This window comes from Aythya marila, assembly GCF_965140915.1.
Source record: "Aythya marila genome assembly, chromosome: 31".
In the NCBI taxonomy this organism is placed as follows: domain Eukaryota; kingdom Metazoa; phylum Chordata; class Aves; order Anseriformes; family Anatidae; genus Aythya; species Aythya marila.
The window spans coordinates 1003987-1027107 of record NC_139072.1 but is presented as its reverse complement, the minus strand read 5'-3'; the positions used below and the strand labels follow the sequence as shown (position 1 = coordinate 1027107).

The window sequence follows — 23121 nt, the reverse complement described above, 5'->3', positions numbered from 1 at the left end:
CCCACTCCTTGAGGGGGGGGGGGGGCACCCTTATGTGTGCCCCCCCCCCCCCTTGAGGGGTGTGTGGGGGGGGCTCCATCACCCCCCCCTGGGGCCCCCCCTGTAATTAAGAGCAGGGCTTAATTAGCGAAAAACCAAGGAGGGAGGGGGGAGGGAGGAGGGGGGGGGGCAGTGTGTGTGTGTGTGCCCCCCCCCCCACCGTGTCCCCCCCCCCCAGGAGCGATGCTGGAGGCAGGCGCCGCGTTGCCACGGTAACGGGGCACAAAATAACTCCGGCGCTGATTGGGGTTCGGCCGCCGCACGGGGAGGGACCCCCGCCCCCCCCCCCCCGGGCAACGTATGGCCCCCATACGTCCCCCACCCCCCCCACAACCACCCCCCCCTCGGGTCACCCCCTATAGCCCTATATAGGCCCCCTATAGCCCTATATAGACCCCTATAGCCCTATATAGACCCCCTATAGCCCTATATAGGCCCCCTATAACCCTATATAGCCCCTCTATAGCCCTATATAGCCCCCCTATAGCCCTATATAGACCCCCTATAGCCCTATATAGGCCCCCTATAACCCTATATAGCCCCTCTATAGCCCTATATAGCCCCCCTATAAACCTATATAGACCCCCTATAGCCCTATATAGACCCCCTATAGCCCTATATAGGCACCTATAGCCCTATATAGGCTCCTATAGCCCTACATAGATCCCCTATAGCTCTATATAGGCCCCCTATAGCTCCCATATAGCCCCCGGGGGGGGCCTATGGATCCCATGCGCCCCCTATCCCCCTGGGTCACCCCCCTATAGCCCTATATAGGCCCCCTATAGTCCTATATAGACCCCCTATAGCCCTATATAGGCCCCCTATAACCCTATATAGCCTCCCTATAACCCTATATAGACCCCCTATAGCTCCCATATAGCCCCCGGGGGGCCCTATGGATCCCATGCGCCCCCCCCTCCGCCCACCAAGCCCCTGCGCCCCCCCCCGTGGCCCCCCCTCTGAGAGCCGTATAGCTCCTGTAGGCCCCATATAGGGGCAGCGGCCCTGTATAGCAATGCCCATATAGCCCCAAGGGGTCCTTATAGCCCCCATACAGCCCCCCCCCCCAGCTCCAGGGGGTTCTTATAGCCCCAGGGGGTCCTTATAGCCCCCATACAGCCCCCCCCACAGCTCCAGGGGGTCCTTATAGCCCCCATACTGCCCCAAAACAGCTCCAGGGGGTCCTTATAGCCCCCCCATATAGCCCCCCACGGGTCCTTATAGCCACCCATAGGGCCCCAGGGAGCCTATATGGCCCCGGGGGGTTCCTATGCATGGCAGAGCCCCCCCACGTAGCCCCAGCAGCTCCCTATGGACCCCATACAGCCCCCATACATCACCCACATAGCCCCAGGGGGGCCCTATACCCCCTATATAGGCCCAGGGGGGGCCTATACCCCTCCATATAGGCCCCATAGAGCCCCAGGGGGCCCCTATAGCCCCATACAGCCCTCCTGTAGCCCCCCCTATAGCCCCAGAGGGCTCCATGGATCCCCTACAGGGAGCCATATAGGACCAGGGGGGGTCACGCAGCCCCACAGGGGTCCCTATAGCCCCTATAGAACTCAGGGGGGGGCTCCCTAAAATCCATAGCCCCCTGTTATTCACATACACGAAAGGACCGGGGGGGGAATCAAAATCCTTTATTATTTCATCACTAAAATCCACGGAAACGACATAAAAAAGGGGCCCCACCTATGGGGGGGGCACATATAGAATGGGGGGGGCATATATAGAATGGGGGGGCATATATAGAATCGGGGGGGGTAGCACAAATAGAATCGGGGGGGGGATTAAAAGCGAGAGCATGATTTTATGACAGATGGGGGGGGGTCCTTGATAAGGGGGGGGTCCTTGATAAGGGGGGGGTCCTTGATAAGGGGGGGTCACTGCTCGTTAGGGTTAGGGTTGGCGTCGGGGTACTTGGTGAGGTCGAAGGTCAGCACCTTGCTGATGACGCAGTCGCCTTGCTGGAGGGGGGGGGACACATGGAGGGGGGGTAAATCCCCGCCATCTGCCCCCCCAGGGTCATTTTCTGCCCCCCCAGGGGTCATTTTCTGCCCCCCCAGGGGTATTTCCCCTTCACACCCCATAAGATTCCCCCCACCGGGGGCTGCTTTCCCCCCTTTATCCCCCCCCCAAACTATTTACACCCCCCCGAGAGTATTTTACCCCCCAGGGACATTTGGATGGGGGGAGATTTACCCCTTGGGGGGGGGGATTTACCCCCAGGGGGGCATTTACACCATTGCACGTGGGGTATTTTACCACATCAGGGGGCATTTACCCACCCTTTATATACCATTTACCCCACGGGGGGGCATTTACCCACTGCTTATAGGGTCATTTACCCCATGGGGGGGTCATTTACCCCATGGGGGGGTATTTACCCCAAGGGGGGGGGAATTATTTACCCCCTTTCCCCCAACCCCCCCCCAGGGCTATTTCCACTCACCCTAGAGCCCATTTTACCCCCCAAACCCCCCATTTTACCCCTCCTCGTGACCATTTTACCCCCCCTAGAACCTATTTACCCCCCTCCAGAAGACATTTTGCCCCCCCAGGGGTTATTTTGCCCCCCCCCGGGGGTAGTTTTGCCCACCTCGGGGTAGACGCCGATGAGGCTCTGGGCCTTGGTGTAAAATTCCTCCTTGAGGGAGATGACGATGGCCTGGAAGTTGGCGGCCGACTGCTCCTTGATGTAGTTGGCCACCTGCAGGGACCCCAAAAATGGGGAGATGGACCCCAAAAATGGGGAGAAGGACCCCAAAAATGGGGAGAAGGACCCCCGATTTCCCCCCCCCGGCACCCCAAAAGTGGGGAAGGGAGGGGGAAAAGAGGGGCTGGGGAGCCTGAGTTGGGTCCAAGGGATGGGGGGGATGCTGGAAATGGAGGCAAGGACCCCAAAAATGAAGGCAGACACCCCAAAAGTGAAAGCAGAGACCCCCAGGATTTATGGGGTACCCCAAAAATGAAGCTTGAGACCCCTAAAATGAATAGGACACCATAAAACACCCGAAAACGTACCCTATAACTCCAACCCCAGCCCCAAAAATAGACTTGGGGGGAGCCTGGAGCACCCCCGGGATCCCAGAAATGGGCTCTGGGGCCCCAAAACCACACCTGCCCCCCTCCCCACTCTTCGTGGGTGCAAATATGGACCCAGGGACCCCAAAATTTCACCCATTATCTCCATAAATGGACTGAGGGTGCCCCAAAAACAGCCCCAGAGCCCCCAAAACACCCCCAGGATGCCCAAAACACCCCCCAAAATGCCCAGAAATTAACCCAGGGACCCCAAAAGTGCCTCCAGAAGCCCCTAAGGGAGAGGGGGGGTGTCCAGAACCCCCCCATGGTGTCCTGTGGTGGTTGGATACCCCCAAAACCAGCCCCAGGGACCCCAAAACCAGCCCTGACCCCCTGATGACCCCATGAACTCCTGGTGACCCCAGGGGAGCTTGAAACCGCCCCGCCCCTCAGCACCCCCATGGGCCCCAATGGGGGGGGGGCTTGAAACCTCTGCACCCCCCCTGACCCTCCTGTGACCCCGTGACCCACCAGTAACCCCGGGGGGGCCTCAAAACTGCTCCACCACCTGTGACCCTGGGGGACCTCGAAACTGCTCCATGCCCCTGACCTCTGGGTGACCCCCTGACCACCTGGTGACCCTGACCTCCTGGTGACCCCCTGACCTCCCGGTGACCCCAGGGGAGCTCAGCGCCCCTCAGCCTCCCGTGACCCCAATCTGAGACCCCTGCGCCCCCCCCAAAACACCTGGGGGCAGCGAGAGCCCCAGCCAGACCCCCCCAAAACACCCGAATACCCCCACAAACCTCTACGCCCCCAAAAAAATCCCCAAACATCCCCAAAAAATGAGACCCCCCCCAAAAAAAAAAATCCCACCTTCCCAATGTTGGTGTTGTCCAGCGCGGCGTCGATCTCATCCAGCACGAAAAACGGGGCCGGTTTATAACTTAAGGGGGGGGGGACACAAAAAAAGGGGGTGAGAAACAACACAGGGGGGTTCCCTAAATTAATGGGGTGTGGGGGGGGCACCCCACCGCCCGTCCCACCTGTGGATGGCGAAGAGGAGGGCGAGGGCGGCCACCGTCTTCTCGCCCCCCGAGAGGTTGTCCATGGGGCGGAAGCGCTTGCCCGGGGCCACGCAGTTGTAGTTGATGCCGTCCAGGTAGGGCTCCTCGGGGTTCTCGGGGCCTAGGAAAGCCTGGGGGGGGCGATGGGGACATCATTGGGGGCGTTGGGGACATCGGGGACCGCACAAGGGAAGCGGTTGTTGGGTGAAGCTTGCTGAGTGTTGTTCAAAAACGGCACAAAATGACCCAAACTACCCCAAAAAGGGCCAGGAATCGACTCGGGGATCCCGAAACTGGCTCCAGGAGCATGGCAGGGGGGTCAGGGACACCCCCGTGGTGCTTTAGGGTGGTTGGGACCCCAAAAAACAGCTCCAGGGACCCCCAAAACCAGCCCCAGGACAGCCCTGACCCCCAGATGACCCCGTGAACTCCTGGTGACCCCAGGGGAGCTTGAAACCGCCCCGCCCCTCAGCACCCCCCATAGGCCCCAATGAGGAGGAGCCTTGAAACCGCTGCGCCCCCCAAGTGAACCAGGGGTGGGACCTTGAAACTGCTGCAGCCCCCTTGACCCCTTTGTGACCCCGTGACCTCCCGGTGAACCCCCCCCCAAGGGGGGACCTTGAAACCGCTGCACCCCCCCAAATGAGCCCCAATGAGGGGAGGGGGCTTGAAACTGCTGCCCTCCACCTCTGCCCCCTGACCCCGCAGTGACCCCGTGACCTCCCGGTGACCCCAGGGCCACTCAGGTGCTGGGGGGGGAATGAGGGAGGCCAGGGCGAGCGTGCAAGGCCCCGTGCAAGGCCAGGGCAAGCGTGCAAGGCCTCGTGCAAGGCCAGGGCGGGTGTGTAAGGACTCGTGCAAGGCCAGGGCGGGCATGCGAGTCCTTGTGCAAGGCCAGGACATGTGCACTAGGCCCCGTGCAAGGCCAGGGCAAGCGTGAGGCCTCGTGCGAGGCCAGGATGGGTGTGCAAGGACCTGTACAAGGCCAGGGTGGGTGTGCAAGTCCTTGTGCAAGGCCAGGACATGTGCACGAGGCCCCATGCAAGGCCAGGGCAAGCGTGTGAGGCCCTGTGCAAGGCCAGGGTGGGCGTGCGAGTCCTTGTGCAAGACCAGGGCATGTGCACGAGGCCCTGTGCAAGGCCAGGGCAAGCGTGAGGCCTCGTGCGAGGCCGGGGCAGGTGTGTGAGGCCCCGTGCAAGGCCAGGGCAAGCGTGCAAGTCCTTGTACAAAGCCAGAGCATGTGCACGAGGCCCCGTGTGAGGCCAGGGTGAGCATGCAAGGCCCCAGAGAGGGCCGGGGTGGGCGTGCAAAGCCTCGTGCAAGGCCAGGGTGGGCGTGCGAGGCCCCCCGTGAGGTACCTGGGCGCTGCTGTTGCGGGACAGGGCCTTGTAGATCTCGTCGATGTTGGTGGCGACGGACTCGAAGCAGGCGTTGAAGCGGTCGAAGCGCTCCTTCTTCATCTGCTCGAAGGCCTGCTTCGCCTTCTTGGCCCGCTTGCGCGCCGCCTCGAACTCTGCGGGTCGCCCCGTCACCCCCTCGGTGACCCCAAAACCCCCCCCGTGTCCCCACGTCCCCAAACGTCCCCCAGTCTTCAGTCCTCGTGGCCCCAGGCATCTCCGTATCTCCTTGGGGTCTCTTCATGGCCCCAAACATTCCCCGAAATCCTTGGTCCCTGTGTCCCCCAGTGTCCCCTTGGTGTCCCCCAGTGTCCCCATATCCCCTTGGTGTCCCCAAATGTCCCCACATCCCCTTGGTGTCCCCAAATCCCCAAACTTCCTCGTATCTCCTTGATGTCCCCATGACCCCGTATCCCCTTGGTGTCCCCACGACCCCAAACACCCCCATGTCCCCTTGGTGTCCCCAAGTGTCCCCATATCCCCTTGGTGTCCTTTCACCCCCAAATCCCCTTGGTGTCCCCATGACCCCAAACACCCCCATATCCCCTTGGTGTCCCCACGACCCCAAACACCCCCATATCCCCTTGGTGCACCCAAATGTCCCCACATCCCCTTGGTGTCCCTACACCCCCAAACTTCCCCATATGTCCTTGGTGTCCCCATGACCCCAAACACCCCCATGTCCCCTTGGTGTCCCCACGACCCCAAACACCCCCATATCCCCTTGGTGTCCCCAAGTGTCCCCACATCCCCTTGATGTCCCCACGACCCCAAACACCCCCATATCCGCTTGGTGTCCCCAAGTGTCCCCATATCCCCTTGGTGTCCCTACACCCCCAAACACCCCCATATCCGCTTGGTGTCCCCAAGTGTCCCCATATCCCCTTGGTGTCCCTACACCCCCAAACACCCCCATATCCCCTTGGTGTCCCCAAGTGTCCCCACGTCCCCAAACTTCCCCATATGTCCTTGGTGTCCCCATGACCCCAAACACCCCCATGTCCCCTTGGTGTCCCCACGATCCCAAACACCCCCATATCCCCTTGGTGTCCCCAAGTGTCCCCAAATCCCCATGGTGTCCCCATGACCCCAAACACCCCCATATCCCCTTGTCACCCCCCTACCTCCTCCCCTCCCACCCCACCCCACCTCCCCCTGCCCCCCCATGCCCCTCACTCCCCCGTGTCCCCCCCCACATCCCCCGGGTGTCCCCCGGGGTGTCCCCCAGGGTGTCCCCAGGGTGTCCCCAACTCGTCCCCACCGTCGGAGGTCTCCTGGAACTTGTCGCGGACGCTCTCCAGCTTCTCCATGGCCTTCATGTTGGGGGCGGCGATGCGCTGCAGGACGCTCTGCTGCTCCGTCAGCCGCTGCTGCAGCTGGTTCATCTCCTGCCGGATCTCCTCCTCCGCCTGCGCGTCCTGGGGGGGCGTGGCCACGTCAGGGGGGCGTGGCCGAGCCGGGGGCGTGGCCTCGGAGGGCGTGGTCCGGGGGCGTGGCCTCTTGGGGTGGGGGATTGAGGGGTGCGGCTTCCCCCGGGGTGTGGGTGGGCTGCAGGGTGGTGGCTCGGTGGGCGGAGCTTAAGGGGTTGGGGGCGTGGTTTTGAAAGCAGGGGGCGTGGCTTGAAGGATGGGGGTGTGGTTTGAAGGGTGGGGGCATGGCTTGAAGGATGGGGGCGTGGCTTGAAGGGTGGGGGCGTGGCTACCCCCAAGGCACACCCACACACCCCTCCCATAGGGGAGGTTGGCGACTCCAGGGGGTGGGGCTTGGTATGCTAATGAGGGGGGGCGGGGTTAAGATTAGGGGGCGGGGTTGAGATTAGGGGCGGGGTTGAGATTAGGGGGTGGGGTTGAGATTAGGGGGCGGGGCTGCTTGGTCTTGTGAGAATGGTTAGGGGAGGAGCCTACAGGAAGTGGGAGGAACCTACAGGGAGTGGGAGGAGCCTACAGGGAGTGGGTGGGGCTAAAGGAAGAGGGCGGGGCTAGAGGAAGTAAGAAAGCCAATAAAGGGAGGGGCCACCAGGAAGGGGAGGCGGAGCCACCAGGAAGGGGGGGCGGGGCCTAAAGAGATGTGGGAGGGGCCTAAAGAGATGCGGGAGGGGCCTAAAGAGATGTGGGAGGGGCCTAAAGAGATGCGGGAGGGGCCACGGGCGAGTGGGTGTGGCCTCTAGGGTGGGCGGGGCCTCTCTTAAAGGGCCGGCGCACCTTGAGCTCCTCGGGCAGGTCGCTGTAGTCGATCTCGATCAGGGCCTCGCGGGCGTAGAGGCTGGAGGTGCGCTGCGAGCTGCTCACCGGCTCCTCCCCAGCCGCGCCGCCCTTTTTTTGGGACAGAATAGTAAAAAAAGAGGGGTTTTGGGGGTCTCCGAGCCCCCTCCCCATCCCGGCGTGCCCCCAGCCCCACCTCCTCCTGGCTGATGTCGTCCATGGTGCCCTTGGAGAGGGGCAGTTTGATGTCCTGCATCTTGCAGGCCTGCAGCAGGTTGTGGCGGTCGCTGCGCTTCTGCTCCAGCTTGGTCTCGATGGCCGTCACCTCCTTCTGCAGGTGGGTCATCTCCCTGGGGGGGTGGGAGGGGACAGAAGGGGGTGGGAGGGGCTTCTGGCCACGCCCACAGCCCCGTGAGCCCGCCCACTGAGCAGTTAGAGACCTAGAGGGATCCCTAAGCCCCGCCCACAGGTGCCATAGTCCCACCCATTAACTAGCCCCACCCACACAAGCTTAGCCCCACCCATTAGCCCCGCCCATGCAGCCTTAGCCCCGCCCATTAGCCCCGCCCACACAACCTTAAGCCCCACCCATTAGCCCCACCCACACAACCTTAAGCCCCACCCATTGACCCTGCCCACAAAGCCCTAGCCCCACCCATTAATTAGCCACGCCCACACACTTTTAGCCCCACCCACACAACCTTAGCCCCACCTATTGATTAGCCCCGCCCACACATTAGCCTCACCCATTAATTAGCCCCACCCACATGCCCATAGCCCCTCCCATTAGCCCCGCCCATCTCCATCCCTATTGGCCCTACCCCTGCTAGCCCCGCCCCCACTGACCCCACCCACATTATGCCCCTCCCACCACTCTGTGACCCCGCCCACCACCCCATTGCCCCGCCCACCACCCCGTAGCCCCGCCCACCACCACCACACCTCAACCCTCCAAGCCCAACCCCTACCCCCTATCCCCACCCCTATTGGCCCTACCCCTGCTATCTCCGCCCCCAGTGACCCCACCCTGTTGACCACGCCCTTTTTGGCCCCGCCCCTCACTTGTTGGCCCCGCCCAGCTTCTTGCGGATCTCGTCCATCTCGTGGTTCTTGTCGTTGACCTCGGATTTCTTGGCCAAGTGCTGGTTCTTGAGGTCCTGCAGCTGCGCCATGGTCTCGTCGATGATCTTCATGTGCCGCTGCTCCTCCTGTCGCCGCCACCATCAGCCCAAATTCCCCCAAAAATTTTGGGTCGAAAAACCCCAAATTTGGCGGAGGATTCCTCCAAAAAAACTCACCTTCTTCAGCTTCTCGATCTCGGCCTCGTCCTTGCGCACACCTTGCTCCCACATCAGCACCTTCTCCTGGTCCTCCCGCAGCTGGTTGCGCTCGAAATCCAGCTGGATGCCCAGCCGCGTCTTCTGGTTCTCAAATTCCAGCCTGGGGGGGTCCTCGAGGCGTTAAAAAGGGGCTGGGGGCTGCCCCATAGCCCCCCCCGTTGAGCTGAGGGCCCGCCAACCTCTTCTTGGCGATCTCGTTCTGCCTCTTGACCTTCTCCTCCTCGAACTCACGGATGTTCCTCACCCCGATTTCGCGGCAGAACTCCTCAAACACCTCGTCCTCCACCTTTGGGGACACGGCGTCAGCCCTACGATGCCCCCAATTCTCCCCCCAGGGGAACCCCAAAAGCCCCACGACCCAACCTGGTTCATCTTCTCCTTCAGGTCCTTCATCTCCCGCTCCCGGCCTTGGATGATCCTCTTGATGTCGTTGATGCGCGGCCCAAAATTGGCCAATTCGCTCTCCAGTTTTGACTTCTCCTACAGCAGCGGGGACAAAAACGGGGGTCAGAGAACCCCAAAACACCCCCTGCGACCATACAAACCCCATAAACCCCGTTGGGAAAGCGTATGGCCTCCATGACACCGCAAATCCCTTCAAAATCCCCCAAAAAGAGACGTTTTGAGTGGTTGCGACGCCCCAAGACACGCACGTGACTTGTGGAATGTCCCCAAAACGGCGTAATCGGCCCCAAAAAGGGGGGTTACCTGGAGGTTGAGGGCGAGGTGGCGCGTCTTGGTCTGCTCCAGGTCGCTCTGGGAGTACTTGAGCCTCATCTGGAGGCCGTGGGCTTGGGATTGGACCTGGCGCAGCTCGGCCTCCTTCCTCTTCGCCTTCATCTGCTCCTGGGGGGAAAAAGGAGGAAAAAGGGGGTGAGGGGGGATCCTAAGGGAGGCAATGACCCATCTGGGGCCGCCCCCAGACCCACAAAACCCATGGAGAGGGGCTGTGCTTGGTTTGGGGGCTGCGCGGCCCCGTAATGTCCTGTTTTGGGGTTCAGCCTTAAATGTGTGGAGGTAGAGGGGACGGAGCCCCAAAATGTTCAAGTGGGAGATGTTTTGGGGTCTGTGGAGTGGGTGAAAATGGGGAAAAAATGATAATTTGGGGGCAGGGAGAGCCTAATGGTGTTGACATCCACCACGATGCTGATAAAAGGGCTCATGGGGGGGTTGAACGTGCTGGGGAGCGATAATGTCATAATAATAGCCCCCAAAAAGTGAATTTTTGGCCAAAATTTGATTTTTTGGAGGTGGATAAGACCCGTTCCCACCTTCAGCTCCTCCGTCAGCCTCTCCTTCTTCTCCTTCAGCTTGTCCACCGCCTTCTCGTCCCACCGCCGGGCTTTGGCCTTCAGGTCGCTGGCGCCCCCCGAGATCACCCCCGATTTTTGGAAGAGGGTCCCGTCCAACGCCACCGTCTGCGACAAAAACAGAGGGCTCGAATAAACGGGATCGACGGGGTTTTTCCCCCAAAAAATGAGGGGGTGACGGGGACCTTGTGGCGCTGGTGTCCCCCGAAGGCGATGCGCCGGGCGTCCTCCACGTTGTCGCAGACCAGCGCGTTGCCGCAGGCGTACTGGAGGGCTTTTTTGATGTGGGGGGGCTCGTAGCGGATCACGTCAATCACCAGCTTCGCCCCCTTCAGCTCCCGAAGCTTCTCGTCCGTCGGCTTCACCTGCGCCCCGAAAAATTTTGGGGGTCCACAGGACCGTTCTCCAGGCCTGAAGACCCGGGGTTCACCCCTCACCCCCCCAAAAAAAAGACAATAACGTGGGGGGAGCTGAGCGTCGAGTTGTTTAAAGCAACCCCCCCCAAAATGGCTGGGGAGGGTTGGGGGTCACAAGGGGTTAAACGGGGCCCCAAAAAGCCCAGGGAGGACACTGGGCATCAAGGGGTTAAATGGGGGCCCCAAAAACCCCATAGAAGACCCCAAGCCCCAGGGGGTCCAACAGGGCCCCCCCAAACCCCAATAACCCAAAGAGGACCCCAAGGGGTCCAACAGGGCCCCCCCAAACCCCAACACCCCTGAGGGGTCCAAGAGAACCCCTAAGACCCCAACACCCCCAAGAGGACCCCCTTAGGGTCCAACAGGGCCCCCCCAAACCCCAATACCCCAAAAAGGACCCCAAGGGGTCCATCAGTGTCCCCCAAACCCCTGAGGGGTCCAACAGGGCCCCCCCAAACTCCAGAGGGTCCAAAAGAACCCCCCAAACCCCAAAACCCCAAAGAGGACCCCGAGGGGTCCAACAGGGCCCCCACAAACCCCAATACCCCAAAAAGGACCCCAAGGGATCCAACAGGGTCCCCCCCAAAACCTCTACACCCAAGGGGTCCAACAGGGCCCCCCCAAACTCCAATGGCTCCAAGAGAACCCCCCAAACCCCAAAACCCCCAATAGGACCCCTTGAAATCCAACAAACCCCCCTAAAACCCTCCCAAAACCACCCAGTACCCCATCACCACCTCGATCCCGCGGCCCCCCACACCCAAACCCTTTTGGGGGGGAGGTTTGGGGGGGTCCCCACCTCCAGATAATCGAGGGGCAGGAAGGTTTCGGGCTCCCCCCGCTGCTCCTTGATGTACTGGATGCAGTCGCGCCCCGTTTTCTCCGAATCCACGATGATGGCGTCCATGTTCTTGCCCAAAACCTTGGTGACGGCGATCTGGTATTTCTTCTGGGTCGGCTGGCACAGGTCGATGAGGCGGCCGTACTGCGGGGGGGGGGATAAAAAGAGAAAAGGGGGGTGAGAAGAGGGTTTGGGGGCGGTTGGAGGGGGTTTTGGGGGGATTTGAGGGGGTTGGAGGGGGTTTGGGGAGGGTTGGAGGGGGCCTGGGTGGCTTGGGAGAGAGGTTGGGGGGCTTGGAACAGGGGTTGGGGGGGTTGAGAAGGGGGTTTGGGGGGTTTGGAGGTGGTTTAGGGGGGATTTGGGGGGATTATGGGGGGGTTGGAGGGGGTTTGGGGAGGATTGGGTGACTTGGGAGAGAGGTTGGGGGGCTTGGAAGGGGTTTGGGGGGGATTTGGGGGGATTAGGGGGTGTTGGAGGGGGGTTGAGGAGGGTTGGAGGGGGTCTGGGGAGGATTGGGTGGGTTGGGAGAGAGGTTGGGGGGGACTTGGGGGGATTGGAGGGGATTTAGGGGGGTGGTGGAGGGGTTTTGGAGGGGCTTGGGGGGGACTGGAAGGGTCAAGGTGTTTTGGGGTGGGTGTCAGAATGTTTTGGGGTGCTCAGGGTGGTCTTGAGGGGGTGTCAGAGTGTTTTGGGAGGGGATCAGGGTGGTCTCAGATGGGATTAGGCTGTTTTGGGGTGGGCATCAGAACGTTTTGGGGTGCTCAGGGTGCCTTGGAGAGGTTCAGGATGGTCTTGAGTGGGTGTCAGAGTGTTTTGGGGTGCTCAGGGTGGTCTTGAGGGGGTGTCAGAGTGTTTTGGGGTGCTCAGGGTGCCTTGGGGGGGCTCAAGAATTTTTTTTGGGGGGGTCAGGGTCTCGAATTTTTTTTTGGGGGGTGGTCTCGGAAGGGATTAGGTTGTTTTAGGTTGGGCGTCAGAACGTTTTGGGGTGCTCAGGGTGGTCCTGAGGGGGTGTCAGAGTGCTTTGGGGTGCTCAGGGTGCCTTGGGGGGCTCAGGGTGGTCTTGAGGGGGTGTCAGTGTTTTGGGGTGGGCGTCAGAATGTTTTGGGGTGCTCAGGGTGCCTTGGGGGGGCCCAATAATGTTTTTTTTGGGGGGTCAGGGTGGTCTCGGAAGGGATTAGATTATTTTGGGGTGGGCATCAGAACATTTTGGGGTGCTCAGGGTGCCTTGGAGAGGCTCAGGGTGGTCTTGAGGGGGTGTCAGAGTGTTTTGGGGTGCTCAGGGTGGTCTTGAGGGGGTGTCAGAGTGCTTTGGGGTGGCTCAAAAATGTTTTTTTGGGGGGGTCAGAGTGGTCTCGGAAGGGATTAGGTTATTTTAGGCTGGGCATCAGAACACTTTGGGGTGCTCAGGATGCCTTGAGGGTGGCCTCAACGGGGTCAGGCCGCTTTGGGAAGATCTCAGGCTATCTTGGGGAATTCGGGGCGATCCGGGGGGGCTCCGAGCGAGGGGTTTTCCCCCCCGGGGACCCACCACGGAGCCGGGGTAGAGGCGTTTGATGCTGTCCATGATTTCGGCTTTGCGTTGCTGCCGGCTGCTCTCCTGGCGGTCGATGCGGGCGTCCCCGAGCTGCTCCATCACCTGGTTCAGCTCCTTGTTGATCTCGTCGATGCGGCGCTTGGCCAGCTCCACCTCCTCCGTCAGCTCGCCCTCCAGACGCTTCTGTTCCTCCAAGGATTGCCTTATGGGGGAAATTTTGGGGGTTTTAGGGGGTTTTGGGGCACCGCCGGGGGTGTACGGGGTCAGGGGGAGGTGTGGAGGGAGAGGGGATGAGGGCGTGGGGAGGGGGAAGGTGTTGGGGGAGTGGGGGAGGATTTGGGGTTGTGGGGAAGGGTTTGGGGGGTGTGGGGATGGGGAGGGGAAGGGTTTGGGGTTGTGGGGATGGGGACAGGGAAGGGTATGGGGTCGTGGTAATAGGGATGTGGGGAGGGGAAGGGTTTGGGGTCGTGGGGATGGGGACACGGGGACGGGGAGGGGAAGGGTTTGGGGTTGTGAGGATGGGGACAGGGAAAGGTTTGGGGTCGTGGAAATAGGGCTGTGGGGTGGGGAAGGCTTTGGGATTGTGGAGATGGGGAAGGTTTTGGGGTTATAGGAATGGGAACAGGGAAAGGTTTGGGGCCACGGAAATAGGGCTGTGGGGAGGGGAAGACTTTGGGGTCGTAGGCAAGGGGTGGGGAAGGCTTTGGGGTTATGGAAATGGGGACAGGGAAGGCTCTGGGGGACACGGGGATGGGGTTGCGGGGATGGAGAAGGCTTTGGGGTCGTGGTGCCGGTGTTTTGGGGCCAAGGAACCCCTCGGGGCCAGCGCCTCACTTGCTGGTGGCGATGTACTCCTCCAGCTTCTCGATGCGCTTCTGGTTCTCCTCGATCTCCCGCAGCTTCTGCTTGATTTTGGCCTGGATTTGGGGAGAAAAAAAGGGGTTGAGGGAGCAGCCGGAGCCCTAAAGGGGGTTTTTACGGGGGTGGGGGCGACCCCAAAGCCTCACCTCGGTCTCCACTTTCTTCCTCTCCTCCAAATCCAGCCGATCCTGGTCGGCTTTTTGATCCCGGTTGAATTTCTCCAGCTCCTGGGCCAGCGTGGCGGCTCGCTTGCTGGCCTCCTCCTTCAGCCGGTGATATTTTTTCACCTGGGGGGGGGGGGGGGCCACCAAAACGGGTTAAAAGGGGGGGTCCCCGAAATTTTTAGGACGCCCCGGGACGAGCCCTACCTGGTTCTCCTCCAGCGTCAGGTCGCGGCCTTGGCTCTGGCTCTCCTCTTCCATGCGCTCCTCGAATTCCTGCCGGGCTTTTTCCACCGAGACCATCTCCTTCTCCAGCTCGTCCATGTCGCCCTTGCGTTTTTTGTACTGTTTTTGGGCGTTTTGCAGCGATTTCTTGGCCGCCTCCAGCTTCTTGATCTTGTGCGAGGTGTTCTCCTTCGCCTTGATGTACTGCGGCCGCTTCTGGTTCAGCTCCGAGTCCTTCTCCCTGCGGGGACGGGGTGAGGGGGTCACGGGGAAGGGGCTCGGGATGTTTCGGGGGGATCCTGGATCGTTTCGGGGGGTTCTTGGCTCGTTTTTGGGGGGCTTGGGGCTAAATTGGGGAGCTCTCGACCCATTTTGAGGGAGGTTTGGGCTGGCTGGGGGGCTCTCGGCCCAGTTCAGGGGGTTCTTGGCTCGTTTTTGGGGGGTTTGGGGTCAAACTGGGGAGCTCTTGGCCCATTTGGGGGGCTCTCGACCCATTTTGAGGGGGGTTTGGGCTGGCCTTGGCGGCTCTCAGCCCAGTTCGGGGGGTTCTTGGCTTGTTTTGGGGGGGTTTGGGGTCAAATTGGGGAGTTCTTGGCCCATTTAGGGGGCTCTCGGCCCATTTTGAGGAGAGTTTGGGCCGGACTTGGGGTCTCTCAGCCCTTTTTGGGGTCCCTTGGCCCTTTTTGGGATTCTCTTGTCCCATTTCGGGAGCTCTCAGCCCATTTCGAGGAGCTCTTGGCCCATTTCAGGGTTTTTTTGGGCCAGACTTGGGGTCTCTCAGCCCTTTTTGGGTTTCTCTTGTCTCATTTCAGGGGAGTTTTGGGCCATTTTGGGGAGCTCTCAGCCCATTTTGGGTGTCTTTTGTCCCATTTTGGGGTCTCTCGTCCCATTTCGGGGAGGTTTTGGGCCGGACTGGGGTTCTCTCATCCCATTTTGGGGGTCCCTCGGCTCTTTTTGTGTTTCTCTTGTCCCATTTTGGGAGCTCTCATCCCATTTCAGGGAGCTTTTGGGAAGGACTGGAGGTCTCTCAGCCCTTTTTGGGGTCCCTCGCCCCTTTTTGGGATTGTCTCATTTTGGGAGAATTTTGGGCCTTTTTGGGGAGCTCTCAGCCCATTTTGGGTGTCTTTTGTCCCATTTTGGGGTCTCTCATCTCATTTTGGGGGTCCCTCGGCCCTTCTTGGGATTAATTGTCTCATTTTGGGAGAATTTTGGGCCGTTTTTGGGAGCTCTCAGCCCATTTCGGGCATCTTTTGTCCCATTTTGGGGTCTCTCATCTCATTTTGGGGGTCCCTCGGCCCTTCTTGGGTTTCTCTTGTCTCATTTTGGGAGAATTTTGGGTCATTTTGGGGATCCCTCGGCTCTTTTTGTGTTTCTCCTGTCCCATTTTGGAGTCTCTCAGCCCATTTCGGGGAGCTCTCATCCCATTTCAGGGAGGTTTTGGGCCAGACTGGGGGTCTCTCAGCCCTTTTTGGGGTCCCTCGCCCCTTTTTGGGATTAATTGTCTCATTTTGGGAGAATTTTGGGCCGTTTTTGGGAGCTCTCAGCCCATTTTGGGTGTCTTTTGTCCCATTTTGGGGTCTCTCATCTCATTTTGGGGGTCCCTCGGCCCTTCTTGGGATTAATTGTCTCATTTTGGGAGAATTTTGGGCCATTTTGGGGAGCTCTCAGCCCATTTCGGGCATCTTTTGTCCCATTTTGGGGTCTCTCATCTCATTTTGGGGGTCCCTCGGCCCTTTTTGGGTTTCTCTTGTCTCATTTTGGGAGAATTTTGGGTCATTTTGGGGGTCCCTCGGCTCTTTTTGTGTTTCTCTTGTCCCATTTTGGGGGCTCTCATCCCATTTTGGGGAGCTCTCAGCCCATTTCGGGGAGGTTTTGGGCCAGACTGGGGTTCTCTCATCCCATTTTGGGGTCCCTCAGCTCTTTTTGTGTTCCTCTTGTCCCATTTTGGGGGCTCTCAGCCCATTTCGGGGAGCTCTCATCCCATTTCGGGGAGCTTTTGGGCCAGACTGGGATTCCCTCAGCCCTTTTTCGGGCTCCCTGAGCCCTTTTCGGGGTCCTCACTTGATCTCCTTCTCGATCTGCTGCTGCTCCCGCATCATCTTGCCCAGCTCCTTCTTGCGGTCCTTCAGCTCGTCCTCCACGCGGTCCATGCGCTTCTTGTCCTTGTCGATCTCGCGGTTCTTCAGCCCCAGCTCCTTGTTGAGCTTCTCGATTTCGGCTTCGTTGTGGTAGAGCTTGAAGAGCTGCAGCTGCACCTGCGCCCGCACCACCTCGTCCTTCAGCCGCTGGTAGCGGTCCGCCTGCAGGAGGGGGGAAAGGAGGGTCCAAGAAATGAGAAAGGGCCCCAAAATTAAAAGAAAAGGCCGTTCGTAAGCAGAAACGTGGAAGAAAAGGCCAAGCGTAAACAAAAAACAAGGAAAAGAAAGGCAAAACGTAAACAAAAACAGGAAAGAAGATGCCAAGCGTAAGCAAAAAATTAAAAGAAAATGCGAAGCGTAACCAAAAATTTGAAAAAAAATGCCAAGCGTAGCCAAAAAATTAAAAGAAAATGCCAAGTGTAACCAAAAACAGGAAAGAAAATGCCAAGCGTAACCAAAAAATTAAAAGAAAATGCGAAGCGTAACCAAAAACAGGAAAGAAAATGCCAAGTGTAACCAAAAATTTAAAAGAAGATGCCAAGTGTAACCAAAAACATAAAAGAAAATGCCAAGCATAACCAAAAACAAGGAAAGGAAAGGCCAAAGGTAACCAAAAAATTAAATGCCAAACGTAACCAAAAAAGGGAAAGGAAAGGCCAAAGGTAACCAAAAAATTAAATGCCAAAGGTAACCAAAAAGTTAAAAGCCAAACGTAACCAAAGAGTTAAAAGAAAAGGCCAAGTGTAGCCAAAAACAGGAAAGAAAATGCCAAGCGTAACCAAAAAATTAAAAGAAAATGCGAAGCGTAACCAAAAAATTGAAAAAAAATGCCAAGCGTAGCCAAAAAATTGAAAGAAAATGCCAAGTGTAACCAAAAACAGGAAAGAAAATGCCAAGTGTAGCCAAAAAAATGAAAGAAAATGCCAAGTGTAACCAAAAAATTAAAAGAAAATGCCAAAGATAACCAAAATATGAAAGAAAATACCAGATGAAATAAAGTATATAAAAATTTACCACGACTCTACTCTCCCTCACCTGATATGGGGCCCCATATCGCGACTTCCTGTGCGCGACAGACGCAATATCGCGACTGCTCCTGCCCAACAGGTGTGATATCGCGACTCCCCATCCCCGACAGACGCGATATCATGACTCCCCTCGCCTGACGGGCCTCATATCGTGACTTCCTGTGCCCGACAGGCCCCATATCATGACTCCCCGACAGGCGCGATATCGCGACTTCCTTTGTACGACGGGCGCGATATCATGACTCCCCCTGTCTGATGGGCCCCATATCGTGATTTTCTGTGCCCGACGGGCGCGATATCGCGACTCCCCCTCCCCGATAGGCACGATATCGCAACTTCCTTTGCGCAACAGACGCGATATCGTGACTCCCCCTGCCTGACAGGCCCCATATCGTGATTTTCTGTGCCCGACGGGCGCGATATCGCGACTCCCCCACCTCCTCCTTCTCCTGCTTGGCCTCCTTGCGCTCGGCGGCGATGTTCTTCTTGCGGTGGTAGTTGAACTGCGTGTCCTCCTCCGCCTTCACCATCTCCTTCTTGCGCTTGTCGTACTCCTGCGCCAGCTCCCCCGAGCGGCTGATCTCCTCGAAGAGCGCCGTGCGCTCCTTGGGGTTCTTCATGGCGATCGACTCCACCGCGCCCTACGGGGACGGCCCCCAAAAGCCCTTAGATTCACCCCAAAACGCCTCGGATCCGCCCCAAAAGCCTTTAAATCCGCCCCAAAAGCCCTCAAATCCGCCCCAAAAGCCCTTAAAAAGCCCTTAAATCCACCACAAAACTCCTTGGGATCCACCCCAAAACCCCTTCCACCATGACCTAGAGGGACGAACCTGAAATCCTTAAATCAGCCCCAAAACCCCTTAAATCCGCCCCAAAACCCCTTAAATCCGCCCCAAAACCCCTTAAATCCGCCCCAAAACCCCTTAAATCCGCCCCAAAACCCCTTAAATCCGCCCCAAAACCCCGTTGTGGCCAACCTAAAACCCCTTCCACCATGCCCTACAGGGACAAACCTGAAATCCTTAAATCCACCCCAAAACCCCTTGGATCCACCCCAAAACCCCCTTGTGGCTCCCTAAAAACTCTTTTGTCACCCCCACACTCCCCCAAAACCCCCACACCCCCCAAAAAAACCCAAACGCCCCCCACAGCCCCTCCAAAACCCTCCCATGCCCCCTCAAAACCCCCTTCCCTCACCTCAAAACCCCCCCAAACCCCCCCCATATCCCCTCAAAACCCCCCAAACGCCCCCCACACCTCCCCCAAAACCCCCTAAACCCCCCCAAAACCCCCCCAAACCCCCTCCCCACCTGAAAAACCAGGAAATTCCTGGCCTTGATGAGGATCCCCAGCTTCTCCAGCTCCTCGCTGTACTCGCTCAGCTGCACCACCCGGTTGTTGATCTTGTACTCCGACGAGCTCCCTGCACAGAGCCCAAAGCAGCAATTGGTGTCGAGAAAACAGGCGATATTAATCAAATTTGGGATAAAATTTGGGGATATTCATCAAATTCGGGATAAAATTTGGGGATATTGATAAAATTTGGGAGTGTGGCCATGGGGGTTGGAAAGCGCCATGGTTGATGATAACATCAGACTCTTAAGGATTTAACCATCAGGAATATAAAAGAGTTTAGAGGGAATAAAGAAGGGTGATTTGGGAGATTCCATGTAGTTTTGGGTTTTTTGTTCTTGTTAGAGGCATGGAAGTTTTTTGGGTGTTTGCTGTTGTTATATGCAAAGTTTTTGGAGCGATGAAAAGGTGTTGTGAAAAGAAATGCTGTGGGGAGAAGGGTGTAAGAGGAGAGCCTGCCCTCAAGATAAAATAGAATAGAATAAAATAGAATAGAATAAAATAGAATAGAATAAAATAGAATAGAATAAAATAGAATAGAATAAAATAGAATAGAATAAAATAGAATAGAATAAAATAGAATAAAGTAAAATAGAATAAAGTAAAATAGAATTTAAATAAAATTTAAATAAAATAAAGTAAAATAAAATTAAAATAAAATTTAAATAAAATAAAGTAAAATAAAATTAAAATAAAATTAAAATAAAATAAAGTAAAATAAAATTAAAATAAAATTTAAATAAAATAAAGTAAAATAAAATTAAAATAAAATTAAAATAAAATAAAGATAAAATAAAATGGCAACACGATGAAGTTATGTCATCAATAAAGAAGCAGAAAGAAGGAATGAAAAAGGAACAGGTTGGCAGAATGGAGACCAGGATGGGAACAGGCACTTTGATCGCCTGATGAAGATGGTTTTGGGCCAAAAAGTCGCTGAAAATAGGCACCAGAGCTGGGAAGAAGCTCAAGACTCAAAATGTGCCTTTTGACCCAAGCTTATTGGCCTTGAAAAGGAGATGGAAATGTTCTTCTTTGATTTGGGAAGAACGGGATCCATAAGGCCTGAAGACCGAGCTGCTTGACAACTTGGAGCGAGAAATATTGCTCAAAAGTAATGGAAAATGGAGATTTTTATGTAATTAAGAAAAGGAATGGAAAATGGAGACTGTAATTAAAAAAATGAATGGAAAATGGAGACTTGTTTGTAGTCAAGAAAAGGAGTGGAAAATGGAGACTGTTTGTAATTAAGAAAAAGAATGGAAAATTGAGACTTTTAAGTTATGGAGCTTCAAGGATTGTTTGTTACCTTTTCTGATCGTGAATATGTATAGATGTATTCGATTTTAGTAAGTTATGGAAATTAAAGGATTGTTTTTTACCTTTTCTGATCGTGAATATGTATAGATGTACTCGATTTTAGTAAGTTAGGGAACTTAAAGGATTTTTTGTTACCTTTTCTGATCGTAAATATGTATAGATATACTCGATTTTAGTAAGTTATGGAAATTAAAGGATTGTTTGTTATCTTTTCTGAACGTGAATATGTATAGGCATACTCAATTTTAGTAAATTATGGAAATTAAAGGATTTTTTTTACCTTTCCTAATTCTACGAATATATATGTAAAGAAAAGTTCTGCATATTTGGAATATTTGATGTTCATCTGTGCGTGTTGGTGGACTCCCCACCCACCCAGCGCTGTTTCCTTCCCTTCCACACCTTTTTAGAACCATTTCTTCTACAAACACTACAAAAATCCACACTGAGTTGAGCTCAACGCCCCCAAACCTTCCCCCAAACCCCCCCAAAACCCCTCCAAACCCCCCAAAATCGTCCCCCCAAGCCCTACCCACGATGACCCGGGCGAAGGTGCGGTCCTCTGCGCCCTCCTCGGAGTACACCATGCTGACGAAGGCGCGGCTGGCGGCGGGTTTGCCCACGGGGGCGCCGTGGATGAGGTCCCGTAGGGTTTTCACCCGCAGGTTCGAGGTTTTCTCGCCCAGCACGAAGCTGATGGCGTCCATCAGGTTGGATTTGCCTGCGGGGGGGAGGTTTTGGGGTCACGGAGGGGGTTTGGGGGTGAGGTGGGGGGGATTTGGGGTCATGGGAGGAGGTTTGAGGCAAGAAGGGAAGGTTTGGGGGCAAGGTTTGGGGTCACGGGGGGGGTTTGGGAGCAATGGAGGGAGGTTTGGGGGCACTGTGGGGGGGATTTGGGGTCATGGGGGAGGTTTGGGGCTGAAGGGGGGATTTGGGGGCAAGAGGGGGAGGTTTGGGGTCACTGTGGGGGGGATTTGGGGTCATGGGGGGAGGTTTGAGGCAAGGAGGGAAGGTTTGGGGGCAAGGTTTGGGGTCACGGGGGGGTTTGGGGGTAAGGTGTGGGGGGGTTGGGGGCAATGGAGGGAGGTTTGGGGGCACTGTGGGGGGGATTTGGGATCATGGAGGAGGTCGGGGGGTGAGGTTTGGGGCTGAGGGGGGGATTTGCGGTCATGGGGGGAGGTTTGGGGGCAAGGTTTGGGGCTGAAGGGAGGATTTGGGGGCAAGAGGGGGAGGTTTGGGGTCACTGTGGGGGGGATTTGGGGTCATGCGGGAAGGTTTGGGGACACTGTGGGGGGATTTGGGGTCATGGGAGGAGGTTTGAGGCAAGGAGGGGAGGTTTGGGGGCAAGGTTTGGGGTCACAGGGGGGGTTTGGGGTCACTGTGGGGGGAATTTGGGGTCATGGGGGGAGGTTCAGGGTCAAGGGGGAAGGTTTGGGGGCAAGGTTTGGGGCTGAGGGAGGGATTTGGGGTCACAGGGAGGGTTTGGGGTCACGGAGGGGGATTTGGGAGCAATGGAGGGAGGTTTGGGGGCACTGTGGGGGGGATTTGGGGTCACGGAGGGGGATTTGGGAGCAATGGAGGGAGGTTTGGGGGCACTGTGGGGGGGATTTGGGGTCACGGAGGGGGATTTGGGAGCAATGGAGGGAGGTTTGGGGGCACTGAGGGGGGATTTGGGGTCATGGGGGGAGGTTTGGGGGCAAGGTTTGGGGCTGAGGGGGGGATTTGGGGTCACAGGTTTAGGGCCTAAGTGGTGAGTATTATGGGATGGGGGCATCCCAAGGCATTATGGGATGGAGGAGGCCTAGAGCCTTGGCCTAATGAGTGAGTATTATGGGATGGGGGCAACCCAGAGCATTATAGTATAGGGGAGGCCCAAGGCCTTGATCTAAGCGGTGAATATTATGGGATGGGGGCATCCCAAGGCATTATGGGATAACAAAGACCCAAGGCCTTGGCCTAACCAGTGAGTATTATGGGATGGGGGCAACCCAGAGCCTTATGGGATGGAAGAAGCCCAGGGCTTCGTGGGATAAGGGATGCCCAGGGCCTTGGCCAAGGCCAGGGGGCATTATGGGATGGCATGAGCCTGGGGCATTATGGGATATGGGAGGCCTAGGGCCTTGGCCAAGGCCAGGGGGCATTATGGGATGGCAGGAGCCTAGGGCATTATGGGATGGGGGACCCCAGGGAATTCTGGGATAGCGGGAGGGGGGTTAAAGCATCCCGGTGGGGGAGGGGGCGGCCCCGGGGCATGCCGGGAAGGTCCCGGGGCATGCCGGGAAGGCGGCGGCCCGGTGCGGCGGGGGCCCGGCGGGGGGGTCTCACCGGAGCCGTTGGGGCCGATGATGGCGGTGAAGCGCCGGAAGGGCCCGATGATCTGGCGGCCCTTGTAGGATTTGAAGTTCTCGATCTCGATGAGCTTGAGGAAGCCCATGGCGGCGGGAGGGGGGTTGGGGGGGGGTTACCGGGGGGGGGGAGAGGCCCCGGTGAGGCCTCTACGGCAACCGGCAGGGCGGGAAACGCGGCGCCTACGGGTGCCCAGAGGGGCCAAAAAGCCTCCGCCGCCGGGAGGCGCTGCCCCGCGCTGATTGGCTGCCGCCGCCGTCGCTCCTCCCCTTGGCCCCGCCTTCCCGCGCGCTGTGCGGTGCGTGATTGGCTGCGCGCGGAAAGGGGGGGGGGTGTTGTTATGGGGGCGGGGCGGGGCGGTGAGGGGGGTGGAGTGAGGGGCGTCGCCATGGAAACGGCGGGCGGGGACTGGGTTGGCGTGGGCGTGGCATAGTTGCCATGGGAACGGTGGGCGTGGTCTTTGGGGGAGTGGGTGTGGCCTCCCGTCGCCATGGGAACGGCCGGCCCGCGGAGG

General features: G+C 57.6%; 2 protein-coding genes across 2 annotated transcripts in view; one reads left to right on the top strand and one right to left on the bottom strand.

The window, feature by feature from the left end:
* The window catches only part of FOXP3 (forkhead box P3), a 60721-nt gene that overhangs the window by 2077 nt on the left and 35523 nt on the right, over nt 1-23121 (top strand). The gene's annotated exons all lie outside the window — the stretch shown is intronic.
* Nucleotides 1676-22714, bottom strand: SMC1A (structural maintenance of chromosomes 1A). The gene is made up of 25 exons (XM_082781525.1): nt 22587-22714; nt 20794-20982; nt 18899-19011; nt 18026-18229; nt 16484-16722; nt 14405-14663; nt 14183-14323; nt 14010-14092; nt 13170-13377; nt 11600-11785; nt 10570-10749; nt 10346-10492; nt 9783-9920; nt 9438-9554; nt 9254-9360; nt 9033-9174; nt 8797-8942; nt 7931-8084; nt 7735-7845; nt 6795-6951; nt 5495-5649; nt 4116-4267; nt 3946-4015; nt 2645-2755; nt 1676-2012 (listed from the first exon to the last, which is right to left on the bottom strand). The coding sequence occupies exons 1-25, from the start codon at nt 22693-22695 to the stop codon at nt 1929-1931; spliced, it is 3702 nt and encodes a 1233-aa protein (XP_082637651.1). The 5' UTR covers nt 22696-22714; the 3' UTR covers nt 1676-1928.

Excerpts from the sequence above, each read along its gene's own strand:
- SMC1A (XM_082781525.1), bottom strand. The coding sequence starts at position 22,695 with ATGGGCTTCCTCAAGCTCATCGAGATCGAGAACTTCAAATCCTACAAG. Across the intron at positions 9,175-9,253 it reads AACGAGATCGCCAAGAAGAG|GCTGGAATTTGAGAACCAGA; the intron begins GTTGGCGGGCCC and ends GGACCCCCCCAG. Across the intron at positions 4,268-5,494 it reads CCCGCAACAGCAGCGCCCAG|GCTTTCCTAGGCCCCGAGAA; the intron begins GTACCTCACGGG and ends CGCCCCCCCCAG.